The sequence below is a fragment of the Colius striatus genome, chromosome 5, assembly GCF_028858725.1.
Source record: "Colius striatus isolate bColStr4 chromosome 5, bColStr4.1.hap1, whole genome shotgun sequence".
Lineage (NCBI taxonomy): Eukaryota > Metazoa > Chordata > Aves > Coliiformes > Coliidae > Colius > Colius striatus.
The window spans coordinates 15,840,527-15,854,459 of NC_084763.1; the positions used below are offsets into that span (position 1 = coordinate 15,840,527).

At 38.8% G+C, this 13,933-nt stretch overlaps 1 protein-coding gene across 1 annotated transcript in view; it reads left to right on the plus strand.

Moving 5' to 3' along the window:
* The window catches only part of GADL1 (glutamate decarboxylase like 1), a 73,049-nt gene that overhangs the window by 13,153 nt on the left and 45,963 nt on the right, over positions 1–13,933 (plus strand). Inside the window, exons 9-11 of the mRNA XM_061996918.1 lie at positions 3,266–3,382; positions 9,022–9,086; positions 9,327–9,408. Coding sequence (XP_061852902.1) covers positions 3,266–3,382; positions 9,022–9,086; positions 9,327–9,408 — 264 coding nt within the window. The remainder of the gene's footprint in view (positions 1–3,265; positions 3,383–9,021; positions 9,087–9,326; positions 9,409–13,933) is intronic.

Genomic DNA, 13,933 nt, shown 5'->3' on the forward strand with positions numbered 1-13,933 from the left:
CAGTTAATGTAACAGTGCCTTTTCCACAGGTGCAATCTCTTTGCCATAACCATGTGGAACAAGCCAAGACTTCTAGGTGCTACACTGTTAAGAGGGAGAAAAAATTCCTCAAGGTGTTTACTACTGATGAAAATCCTGAGTACAGCACTGCTCTGAAATATTTAGCACATTTCTTACAGGACTTCTTTTTTCCTTGATCCTTTTTAAAATGGATGCAGTATTTGTTTTTCTTAAGGAGTAAATTGGAACAGTAGGGTCTTTACAGTTAATTACAGCAGCTATTGCTCTGTCCTTTGCAGTGAGCAAGAACTGTAACATGTGGCTTAGTCTCTAAAACTATCATACAAGCCACAAATGCCAAATTTGGCCCTTTCTTGTGTTGTAGCAAGAGTGTAGAGGTTTTGACCTGTGCCTCTTTTCCCCCAGGGACTTTGCCAAGTGGAAAGTCAAAGGCCAGTGTTTGGAAATGTATATTTGGACAACATTAACATACATTCCCACAATCTGTAAGACAACACTTACCTGTAGGCAATGTAATTTATTTAGCGAGTCTGGAGGACTGAATGTGAATTCTAAGGAGCAGAGCATCTTTTTTTGGCTTGGTTAGCTCACTTTATTTCTCACTTCCAGTTTATTATCAGAGCAGTAGGATTTGAAGCTCAGCCCTTGTTCCATGACCTGTGAATACCAAGCAACTAGTGCAAAGTCCATGTTGTGAATGATGCCCACCATGGAGTCCTACCTTGTGAAACTTACTTTTGTGGGTGATAAAAAAGCCAAGGCAGTGCTGTCCTGTCATGTGCTGACATGGCCACGATGTCTTTTACTAAGATGAGATTTAGATACATCTTCTGCTGAGTTAAATCTCTCTTCTTTGAGTTTCATGCTAGGTAGGATAACTATACATGGTGACCTTAATAGCCTAGAAAACTCTCTTGATTGCCTCTTTCTGTACTTTGCGTTATCTGTAGAGGACAACTTGTCCTTTATTTATTTGAACAAGCTGGGAGGGAAAAATAGGACTGAAATAAAATGAAACAAGGGAAAGGAGGCTGACAGAAGAATGAGCTCTTGCCCTTGCAAAACCAGAATTCTTGTTTGTTGGTGTAATAATAAATGTAATGGCTATTTGAAAGAAAATCTCTGGCATTTATGATTTTTTTAAAAGGTCAAACTCAGTATGATGCTCTGCAATTTAAAAACAAATGTTCTGTATTAAAACGCTCTGCTTGCAGGAGAACACTATTTCGCTTTCATTTTAATGGAAGTTACAGGTATATTGTAAGGTTTTCATTTAATCAGAGCTTCAGTAAGTGTGCCTGTCCTTGATAGAGTGCTACTTTACAACTTTTACAGAAGGGTACTTCAGTGAATTACAGTAAATATTCTAATGACTCTAGACAACAATTGATGTATTTGCTAGTGATGGGAGCACAAAATGATCACTGACTATGAATAGGAAGTCTTAGGCCTCTTTTCTAGAGAGCTCTGTCAGGGAGATTTATTTAACTATATTGCAAGAAGAATAGAAAATAATTTCCTTATTTGTGGGAAAAATATAACAATTTTTGGAATTTGTAGAGATCCTAGACTTGTCCCCATGTTCAGTCATATTACCTACAGGCTGCTGAGGTGCCTTTTACTTCGATGTAGCTGTGGGAGAAAATGGGTGAGAACGCTAACAGAAAACTAGGTGCAGCAGATACATCTTTTGCCTCACTTGCAGATATTTTGTATTTAAGCTTCAGACTGATTTGTAAAGTTTGACTTTTGCAGTAGGTTGTTCTAAGTACGAATGACTCAGAAGTGAATTATAACTGGCAATTCTTTGTGAATGTATAGGATTAATTTGAATTCTTTCCAAGGTTACTTTTCACCGCTTTAGCACTTTGTAAAGAAATTTAAAAATATGAATAAATTGTGATTATCTACTGCTCTAACAGTTCTCTACACTCTGAAAGAGGTATAAAACTGTCAGTGTAAATGTGAATCAAGCTTGTCTGTCTCTGTAGCAGATGTCTAAAAGTGACAACACTTTTATTTAAAGAGAGAGATCGGATTTCAGCTGAAGTGAAGACACGTGAAAGACTTGTGTAGAGTTTGACTCGTCAGCTGATGTCTGGTTTCAATGAAGCCACATTGACTTACTTCAGCAGAGACTTATATCATCTGAGAGTTTTAATTCACTGCAAGTGAATTCCAGGAATCCCAGATTATACAATCTAATAACAACTTTAGTGCCTCTTCAGTAACTGTATTGTCATGCTGTGGGCCAGATGCTGAAATGAGCTGAGGAGTTCCTTCAGCAAATATTTACCAGCAAGTGAGACCACACAGTCATTGCTAGGGTTGATACTCTCAATTTCATGGAGTTCTTAAAGACTCCACCGGTTATTGTTTCAGTTTCTGCCAAGTATGCACACGCATGTTCATCTGCAGGAGTATGTGACCTAGTCTGCTATTGTAATTACACACCTGCTTTTCATTGACTGGGAAAGCAATAAGCAAAGAAAGGTACTGAAACCAAAAAGGATGGCGTATGAATGGCTGGCTGAGACTACAACCTGACAAAAGTTTTCCTTATCCCACTTGTCTAATCTTAAAGCTGAGATTTCCACTGGTGTCTCTCCTAACATTTGGTTACTATCTACAGCTTCTCCTGTTTCCTAGTCAGGGATAGAGGCAAGAGAACAACGCTTTGTTGTAGATTAGGCATAGAGGTCAGACAGTGGTGACTGTCCCAGACAAGCTTTGCGCCAGCCCTGCGGAAGACGAGTCAAGGTTCCTCTTCACCAGGCAGAGAATAGGGGTATTGTAGAGACAATGCAGGTGGAACCCCTAGAGGCACAAGCCCTTTGCTTGCATGGGTAGCTTGTTGGCTGAGCTAGTCACTTTATTTTATTTGGCAGAAGACAGCAAATGTGGTTGTAAAATATGGAAGACCGAGAAATAAAAATCAGAGTATAAAGAGAGATGTCAAATATCCAGGATGTTTTGATCATGACAAAACGAGCATCTGTCAAAACAGTCTGAAACTGGTAAAGTCTGCCCTGGGATGATGTTAACTGGAAGCAGAAAACGCCTTTTGTTTGTTTTTTAAAGAATCATCACTTTTTCATGCAGTATCTTCTGCTGGGAAACTGAAATGTAGACTGTCACATCTTTGTCCTACATTCTTAAACCCTTTTATACTTTAGTTCTGCAGATATACTGGAGGAAAGGAGCAGTGCAACTGACAATTTTTTTGATTTGAATCCTGTTGCAGGGGTCAGCACCGTTTCTTGTGTGTGCTACAGCAGGCACAACAGTGCTAGGAGCGTTTGATCCTCTGGATAAAATTGCCGATATCTGCGAAAAGTATGGCCTCTGGCTTCATGTTGACGTGAGTTTGTGTACTGTCTAGTTTTTACTTTTTTAATAATGCAATTTTTCTTTGACTGGTGATGTTTCTTTGGGCTCTAAACATTTTTGGGAACAGAAATTCATTCTGATTTGTCTCCATTAAATGTTCTGAAAAACATAAAATTATTTGGTTTTCACAAGCAGGTGAATCCATATTTTGTCATTGTCAGGTTCTATTGAAAAATTATTTAAAAATAAATTTATTCTTTTGACCTCCTAAAAATAATTTGAGTGATTATATACAAATATAATTTTGGGTTCTTTCTTTATGCTGTTGGAGAATGGCCATGTTAGGATGATGGTTCAAACAGGTCAAAATAAAGGTATATTTCTGACTCAAACAGTCATAAATTATCTTTTTTGGATTTACAGGAAAGATCTGTAGATCTCCTTATGTTTTCTGTAATTATTCAGAAATTCTTCTTTTATAATTTCTTTGTAATTTTGAGTTTGGATATTAAATCATTGAGTTAGCTGGAAATGTATTTTTTTAAAACTAGGTCTCTTCATATTTTCTAAAATCGCATTCTCTTTGTAACTGCCATGTCACAAATCCAGAATGGCTTGGCTAAAAGCCATATAGCAATGAGAGAATCTGGAGCAAAGTTACTGGAGATTTTTATACCTGCTCTAAATTTCTGAAGTGTTTGTTTGATGCTGAGTATCTAAAGAAAAATTACATAAGCAGTGATGTGTGTTTCAAGTAAATGTCTCGGAGACATTATTAAATAGAGTCGCTGTATTTCTGAGTAAAAAAATAGTTTTCTTATTGACTTGGAGGCAAAGATGCAGAACTTAGCCCTAGTATTTAAAGTGTATGCAAAGCCTCCTCATGGCTGTGTGGTGGTGAGAATGACCCAGCAGATTTCAGAAGTACAGCGTACACGTTGGGCACTGGTCTATTGTGTGACCATGTGTAGTCACTGGAAGAAAGCTGATTCAGAATCTGTGTTGAGTCTTAGGTGACTTGAATAGACATGGCTGCAGCCATCTCTAATGACTGCAGGAGGACAATGTGTAGTCTCCTAATATGCTCTGTATGCCTGGAGTATGACTAAAAGTAGGTAGGATGAGCCTAGAGCATACATACTAAACTCTGTACTCCAGAGGCAGGTGATAATGTTTTGTAAAGAAATAGCTTTTCTTCCAGTTTTGCCTCATGTTAAATTAAGGTAAAAATGTCAGTGAATATCTTAATTTCCTGTTGGAACAGTGACTGCAGTTGTCAGATGTCAATTGATTCCTTTCAGGACAACTGTCCAGTAATAAATTGGGTTTATTGTCTGGAAGACCAATCATTCTGTTAAGACATGATTCATGTTACGAACCTCTCAGTGGTCCTCAGGAGGTCTATTAGTATTTTTTGCATCTCTTTTCACTGCCTATGAAGGAGTGAGTGGGTGGCTGATTTTTTATTTTTTGTTTAAAGTTTCTGACTGTACTTATTTGAGAACAGGTTATGGGGAAAAGACTGAAAGCTTTCTGTGTAAGTGATGTCAAGCATACATATATATACAAAGGTGCTATGGTAAAATGAGCAGACTGTAATTCATAAGGTGACCTTTTTTACACCCACAGCACCATTAGAAATAGGTTTGCTAGAATAATATGTGAGAAGGTACAGTGAGACCAGCCATTTGCTATACAGAGAGTACAAGAAGCGTAGATATTTTTTTCCTTTGTTTTTAGGCAAGTCTACCTCCTTCTTGCCTTATAGGCAAGAATATATTATTTTTGAAAGCTTTGAGGATATACATTCCTCCGAGAGGCTTGGCTTCTGGTTGAATGATTTACGTGTATGAAGTCTGAGTTATAGCAAGTGGGTGACTGCTGTTTGAGCCTACTGTAACTTTGGTGGAAGATTCAGTACAATTAAAAATAGGGAAAGTTCTGTCTAATTTAGGACTTCTTGTATATCGTTGTTGGGAATCAGGATTATCTGCTGGAAATGGTCTACAGAGCTGTTTATAAGAATATTTTATATGAATGTCAGTGGTGTTATTTCCAGATTTACACTGATGTATCTCATTTCAGAATATTTTCTGATCCTGAGAATTGATATGTTTGCCTTATGGATACTCATTAAATATGAAATGATAAAGCTCATGATTCTTGGGAGAGGTGAAAGGGATAACATCAACATAAAATCAGCAGGCTTCAGAAAGATAAATTTCAATAAAATCAGAAATAGTAGATAAACTCTCACATGGAGACAAACCTAAAAAGGAAAAGGGAGTTATGATAAAGGTTGTTTTAAAAAGATAGTACCCATAAGCCCAAAGTGTCTCAGCAGTCAAGCCGTTCAACAGCCTAAGTGCAGAGACTATAACCAGGATTATTTTGTGCACATTACATATTCATACATGCATTACAGTTGCTCATTGCATTCTAGTGTACATCTGTAATGCCTTTCTTAGTGACTTGATTTGCATCATCAATATGCACTCAAACTCCAGCACTCACATATACCGTGTATTGTGTGTAGCTTTAAGTACTGTGTATATTTCTTACCTACTGGTCCTTTTGAGTTTTCTTTTTTTTTCCCTATGGCTAAACCAGTACAGAAAACCAGATTTGACTTATTAGTCTGTGCTTAGGTAGGTAGTTTAATCAGGCTGTGATCACTGTGATTCCCAGTGTTAAGCTGTAAGTAGTTTGTTGCACATGAAACACAGTAATTTTCTTATAGGTAGTTACCAATTAGATTGCCTGGGACACAGGTAATAATCTTTGTGTTTTTAGCTATGCTGCAGTGCTCTCAGCTGGATTTGTCAATCTAGTTTGATCTCTCTACCTTCCTTTTGTAGTCTCATGGATGGAGGAGAAACAGTTAACTTTACTGAGTCTTTGCAATATTTCATCAAAAAGCCAGAGAAACATGCCAAGCTGCAGCTCAGGTAGTGAATGAAAAGCTGTCTGGAAAATAATACCAAGAGATCAGTTATCAGTGGTTCACAGCTGAAAGGGGAGAAAGTTTTGAGCAGGGTTCCACAAAGGTCCATTCTAGGTTAGAAGTTATCTGGTATTTTCATTAATAACTTATATGAAAAAAATACGTTAAATAAATTTGAAAATGACATAAAACTGCTCCAAGAGACAGTGGGAAGGTGGGATTAGAAATCAAATATCTTGACAGTTTGGAGAAAAAAAAAGTGGAAAAGCTAGGCTACAGTTCAAAAATGATGGAGCTCTAAGTTTAAGCTGTAGTAATCAACTGCACAAACACAGGCTGGGAATTGTTGGCTAGACGGCAGATCTGCAGAAAAAGATCTGGGGTTTGCAGTGCATCACAGATCAGCAATTGTTAGTATTTTTAAGTAGGGTTAAATGTCTTTCAGAACTGAATAAAAAGAGACCTAAATTCTCTCATTCTGCTTGGTACTCCATCTGCTTTATCTAGATTGTGTCCAAATAAGAAGCTGCATTTCAGGAACATTAGAGACCTAGAGGAAAAAGATTAGAAAATAGTGATGCAATGAGGATAAACAGAACCATATCAAGAAATTGTGACCAATGAAGAAGTTTGAAAACACACTGTTTAAACTAGAAAAGACAGAGACAATACATAATAGTCTATAGATGCTTTAAAAGCTGCTGCAAAACAGAAAAGGAATAATTTGTTCACCCGACCACTGCAGATGTGATGAGAGGAAACAATGCTTAGGAGAAGCACTTTAAATCAGTAGAGATGTTAAACATAAATGGAGTGATTAAGATGTGCAGTCTCCATCATTAAATGTGTCTAAAACTAGACAAAGCCAATGATTCTCCTGTTTCTTTAGGTACCTTTTCAATAACTTTTTTTACCAGCCCCGGATCTCTGAGCACTTAGTCTTTGCACTGGGTAGAGAAGCATGGAGCACAGATTCATCTGGCTCAAGAAGAAATTGAAAGGTGGTGGAGATGCCTAGACCTCCAGCACTATCATTCCTCTCTTCCAAATCTCCAGCAATAATTTTTAAAACAAAGACAGAAAGTAATGTCAGTGGTGCTGTGGAGGTAGTAATTGCTGATGTCTTCTGCACCTTCTTTTTCACTTGGATGCTGATCATGAGATAGGTGTGTTCATTGATTAATAATCTCTAGAAAAGACAAGTGACTTTATTGAATAACAGAATGAGAAGACTAAAGTTTGTCTATGAATAGGAAGTTCCATTTGATTGTCACTCTGTAACATGGCAAATTTGAGCTAGCTGGAGAAACCGAGTTTCCAGTCATAGTTCTGCCACAGAATTACTGTGAAGTTTAAGGCAAAAAATTGGCTACCTTAGGTCCCACCTGTAGATTGAGCAGCAGTCTTTTCCTCAGCAAGGATGTTGTGAGCATGTCTACATAAAATATGATGTGGTGCATTAATGCACTGCATTAATGAGAAAGACGTGTTAAAACAAGTTATTAACCTTTCATTTCCCCTGTGCGCCATTACTGTTTCTGTCTCCCAGAGACAGCAGATCTTGTTCCTAATGTATGGCCTGTGAAGCAAATACTGATGCTAAATTCACAGATCTGCTGTCACAGCTGTTTCTTTCATGGGAAAAAGCACTAAATAAGCATGGTTTCTCCATGCTTACGTCGAGAATCCTCACCTCTGATTTTTTTTTTTTTCATTAGCCCAGAATGTATAAATCTTTTCCTTAAGCTCAGTCCAGATGTTTTGTGGACTGATGCCTCTAGTGCTTCTCTGAAGAGCCTTGCTTAATTCAAAGAATCTGCTTAAGTGGATTTTGCCTGCATGAACATTGAGAATCGTTTTTGGATAATGCACTGTAGTATGACATATCTACTGTTTGTTCTCTCCACTCCTTCCCTGTGGGCTATGGTTTGAGAACTGAGGTTTCATAGCCCATGTTGGGCCTTCCTTGACTCCAGTTGCCCAGAAATTAAACTTCTGTAATAAAAGCTTGTTGTTTGAGTTCCTTCTATAGTCTATGAAGGGAGACATCTGCAAAAGGTGTCACCCAAAGACAGGTATCTAGAATAGATGACCCTCACTAAGGAGTTTAACTCACTACAGAGAAGGCCTAAATGTTTCTCAGACCACACACTTAGTTCTTAGATAACCTGAAAGATGTAGTGAGTCCTACTCCATGTTAAGGTCAATTGGATTGCTGGTAACAGAAATGCTGCTATTGTCTACTCACTGACTTAGCTTTTTCATTTCCAATCTCTGTTGAAAATCTGGGCTTTGACTTTGCAATTGACAGAGGCTGTAATTCTCTACTATTTACTTTGTGAATGTAAACAGCTAGCAGCAAGAAGATACGCAAAATGTGGCTTACTGCTTAGGCTGGGGTAAAGAAAGTACTATCTTCTGATTCAGTGTCAGGACTCGATCTGGTTTATGCGAGGACACTTTAGTTCATGCCCTTGCTTATACAGAAGGGACAGTGTAGTTTGTCTCACATAGTGGCCCAAACCATCAGCTCCTCTGTTTTAGACAGAGCCCCAGGCTGCTGTCTTTATTTCAGTAGATGATACTAAAGGCAAAATTTAGCCCAGTAAAGGGGTAGTAAACTAAGTTTAAAATGGGATGAAACATCTTTGGATATTATTAGTTGAAGCATTATCGAAAGAACTTTTTCAAATAATATTGTCTTGTCTCTGTAAATGTTCCAACAGGCTTCTTGGGGTGGCTCAGCTTTGATATCTAAGAAGCATTGCAGACTTCTTCATGGTATCCACAGGTACGTCAGTTTAGTTCATGGGCACACTTACCAAGGTCCAAGATGAAAGTTGTGTGACCTGTTGGCTTCCATGAGAGCTGTATTTCTCAAAATACATATTGCTGTTAATTGGAGAGATATCTGAATCTCTATATGTGTGGGGAGAAAAGAATGGGAAATCTAACTTGTCTGCTTGGGTTGTGTTTGTCCATTTTTTGATCTCTAGTACCCAGTTTCCACCTCCTTTTCTCCATTTTGCAGGGCTGATTCTGTCGCCTGGAATCCCCATAAAATGCTATTGGCAGGAATCCAGTGTTGTGCTCTTCTGGTGAAAGACAACTCTGTAAGTTCTCCTGCTTTTGGGTTTTTTTTGATGTGGTTTGGGTTTTTGATTTCTTTTTTATTATTAAATTAGGCAGGCTGTTACTGCTGTAATATGGAAGTGGAAATAATTAGAGAACAACAGCAAGTCAGTTTTAATACACTGTGGTGTAAAGGCTGAATGATGTTATTTTGAATTTCACCACAAAATTAATAAAGGATGAATAAAAGAGCAGGGTCAAACTGATCCAAGTCACTGTGCTTGCCAGTTGTCAAATTTTGCAGCTGGTGCCCTTGCTAGTTAACTTCTGTACATGATTTGCATTCAGAGTTGAGTATTTTGTCACCTGGGTCTGCAGCACTGAAACACCGAGCTCAAGGCCCTCGGAATAGCTGTCACACACTGGGACTGCAGCAGTACTGTGTCTCTTTTTAAAGAAGACAAAGCTTCTCTTCACATCCCCCTACATGGGTGCACCAGATTGGGAGGAGAAGGAACAGGAGTCAGATCATATGCAGGTGAAGGTGCTGAGGCTTCTTTCCTCACTCTACTTCATCAAGGTGATTTAGGCTTTCCAAAAGCTGTGAGTAATTAAAAGGTCTAGTAAACAACCAACAGAGCCCCGGTCTCAAGTGGCACAAAAGCAAGATGAGTCCTTGCTTGTATCTTTGTGGAATTCCTCTATCTTGATAAAGAAACCAGTAAAGAGGTCAATTATTTCAAGCCCCATTACAAACTCATTCATGCTAAAACTTACATCCATTGTCTATCATTAGAGCTGAGTTTTAGCTTATAGTCTTCATAGGTTATGAATGACTGAACACCATGATCTGGAACTCCTGAGGCTTGCATCCCTATTTTTGTGGCCATAGTTTGTAAATCACTTTCATAAATCTCTGTCAAAACAGCTGATATTTTCTGATGAGCAGCTAGTGGTTAGCTATCCTGTCGTGGTTTTGTCCAGCCGGGGACAAAGAGCCACGAGAGTGCTCGCTCACTCCTCCCGCTCCCGGCGGAGTGGGGAGGGGAACCAGAGAAAAAGGGGGAAAACCCGCGTAGGTTGAAATAAGAGCGGTTTAATAGAACAACAATAAGAAGAAACAAGTTCAGGAAAAAAATGGTTTTAACAGTAAATGAGGGGATATAGAAAAGGAATGGTGCATGCCGCAGCTGCTCACCCCCCGGGACCCGACACGACCGCTCCCGACCGGCAGCCCCGTCCCCAACTAGCTCCCTGCCTATATGTACTGGGCATGATGTCAGTATGGGATCGAATACCTGCTGGCCAGCCTGGGTCAGCTGCCCATGTTGTGCCCCTTCCTACTTCCTCATCAAAGTTAACTCTATCCTAGCCCAAACCAGGACATATCCGTGCAATTGGTAATAAGAACTGATGAGGACCAAAGAGCATAGATGCTAGTCAGTGCTGTCCTGGAGCGGATTGGTCCAGGTCAGGGGTGAGATATGACAGGACAGCAGAGAGAAGTGTGCCTCCCCATTTCCTTAGACCAGAGTCTATGGGATTAAAGAGGATTAGACTCCAGGATTACTAGTCCATCACTTTATTTTTATTCCAGGATGAAAACCAAAACTGAATGAAGTTATTGACTAAGATTAATGTGGAGTCTTAATTGCAGGCTTGGGAAGAATTCATTCCTGTATTTTTAACTAATTAGGCCCAGTACATAGATATAGCCCCAGGTAATGATTAGATTACTTGGGCTGCATAGTGGAAATTTCTCAGGAAGTAAGAGGAAAAAAATGGAAAGGAATGAGAGATTCTGCCTGCCCGGGCATTTAGAGTCACTTTACAAACACTGTTCCAACTTCAGGGCTCTGGCAGCCTTTCTATATTCTTCCATGGAGTGTAACGTCTGGTAGAGCAATCCTACTTCTAAATTACATCTAGGCAAAGTTGTGCTGAAAATACACTGAGGGTTGAAAACATGACTATTACTGATCCTACAGTCAGATCCTGTTGTACAGTGAGGCACATTCTGAAAAGCAGATTTCTCTGCTTGAGGAGGAGAAGATGTTTTATGTTGTGTTTAGGTTCTGGAAAACTGGCACTTAGATGTTTTGTGTATTTGCCAGTGCAGTCTTTATATGCAAGCAGATGCATATGCAAATTTAAGTTCCTTCTTATCAGCTTTTTGAGAGTGTTGGAAAATAAATCCTTAAAAAAAAAAAAAAGCCCACATGCATGTTTAAGACACTTTGGCAGAAAGGCCTTGCTTCACTTTGATTCTCTCCATAACCAAACAGGTAGCTGAATCCAGTTTACCTTCTGAAATGCTATTTTTACACTAGTAAGCGGATGAGTATATGTATCGGTTTCTCACTTTGCAGTTTGTTCTGTTGCTCCTAAATTACCTAAATACGTGTGGCTGAAGATGAACCACACAATTATATATGAACATAATTCTCTTACGCAGTGGTTAGGATGTGTCAGTGGGAGCTGGATGCTGAGGTGGAAGCTGGAAGAGTTTGGTACACGTTGCTCAGCTAGTGAATGCTCATGAAGCCTTAGGTATTTTCTGAAGTGGGGAATTCTGCAAGAAGTCAGAGCAGCAAAATGTTAAACACAAATAAAGTCCTATCTCCTTTTGAAAGTCTTCCTTAAAGAAGTTTTGTTAGCCTGTCTTCCCATTTGCTTTGAGGTCCATTTGGACTACCTCGGGATTAGGGTTAAGTGATTATCAGTGGACAAATAATCCCCTTCAGAGTGTCTCTCTCCCTGCCTCCTCAGGTATAGATCGTTTAACAAGCCCAAGCTTTGTATTTTAGTTTTCTGTGTGAAAAGATAATCTTTAGAAGGAATGTAGTGGCAATATCCTAATTTCCTGTTAGCAAAAGTACTAGAGACTGGATTTGTTTGCTTTAGGGTTTTTTTTTTTTGCCCCATAGCATCAATAAAATTATGTGGTTTAGTAATATTAATAGGTTTAAGACATTGCAGCTAGATTATTAGAATAAAGCATTGAATTTAAATAGTCCTATACAGAAAAGAACGAAACAAACACACTGCAGTGAAATGCTGGTGAAAGATTATCTTCCAGCCTTAATGAAACACACTGGGAATGATTTCCAATGAAGGCAGAGATAGAAAAGAAAAATACTTGTTTGACTTACTAGAAAAGAAAAAGGAGTGTTTTCACTAAAGAGAAAGAGAGATTGGTTAATGCTCTGTAAAAACTCAGGTCAATGGCAGTATTTTTTCAGTGCTTGAAACAGTCAAAAAGTGCCAGCCTATCCCTTTTTCACTGCCACGCACTGAGTAACAGTCATCACTTTTAGAGTAACATAGACTTGTGTTGCAGTGACTATTAAAACAAAGCTAAATGATACTCTTAAAAATTAGGGAATCAGCTTTTTTCTCTAAATTCTTAAAATGCTATGAATCAATCTAGGGTTATACATACTCCCTTAAGAGTGTACAGCTACTCAATTTGTCCTTCTATAATCTATACAAATTTGAGTATTATAACTGTAGAGACAACTAATATTTATCACCAATGCCAAAGTTCTGTGACTCTGGACTGTTGCGCTAGGTTATGTAGTTTGCAATCAATTCTAGGTAATGAGCAGAATTTTCACTTATTAGTTAAAAATAAAGTCTCAAAGAATGTAGCTAATGAAATCTGAGTTTAGCACAGAATGTAATTGATTGAGATAATCATGGTAGCTATCTACAGTGTAATCTCTTTCTCATCATTAGCAGTATGTCATGGTTTAACCCCAACCAGCAACTAAGTACCATACAACTACTCTCACTAACCCTGACCCATCCCCCGCAGTGGGATAGGGAGAGAATTGGTGTAAAGAAGGTAGCTCATGGGTTGAGATAAGAACAGTTTACTAACAAAAATAAAATATGATAACAACAATAACAATATATAATAGTAATGAAAATAAATATAACAGAGAGAGAAAAATAAAACTCAAGGGGACAAAAAAAACAAAACCCAAGTGCTCCCGACCCTCTGACCCAGCAGAGATCTGCCCCTCCCCATCAGCTCCTCCCAGTTTCTGTACTGGATGTGATGTTCTGTGCTATGGAATAGCCCTTTGGCTAGTTGGAGTCAACTGCCTTGGTCATGTTCCTTTCCAGCTCCTTATGTCTGCTCAGCCCAATTGCTGACAGAGTAGGGTGAGAAGCAGAAAAGACTTTGAGGCTGTACAAGCACTGCTCAGCAATAACCAAAACATCCCTGTGTTTTCAGCACCAATGCAAAACACAGCCCTGTAGTAGCTACTAGGAAGAAAAATAACGCCATCCCAGCCAAAACCAGTACACAGTATCACAAACAGATCTACTTCTCCGATTCCTTTCCAGGGCAGCTGCAGGAAATACTCTCTTCTCATTGCTTTCTGCTTGGGGTTAGTACAAAGGAGAGCTGCTTCTCACTTCTTGAAGTGGATTGCAGGGATAGCCTTTTGCACTGCACTGCTTTTGAGACTTTTCAAGAATGCCATTCGAAAGACTGTCTTTACTGCATCAGATGAGGAGGATTGGAAAGATGATTTTTCTTAAGGAAAAAGTTTG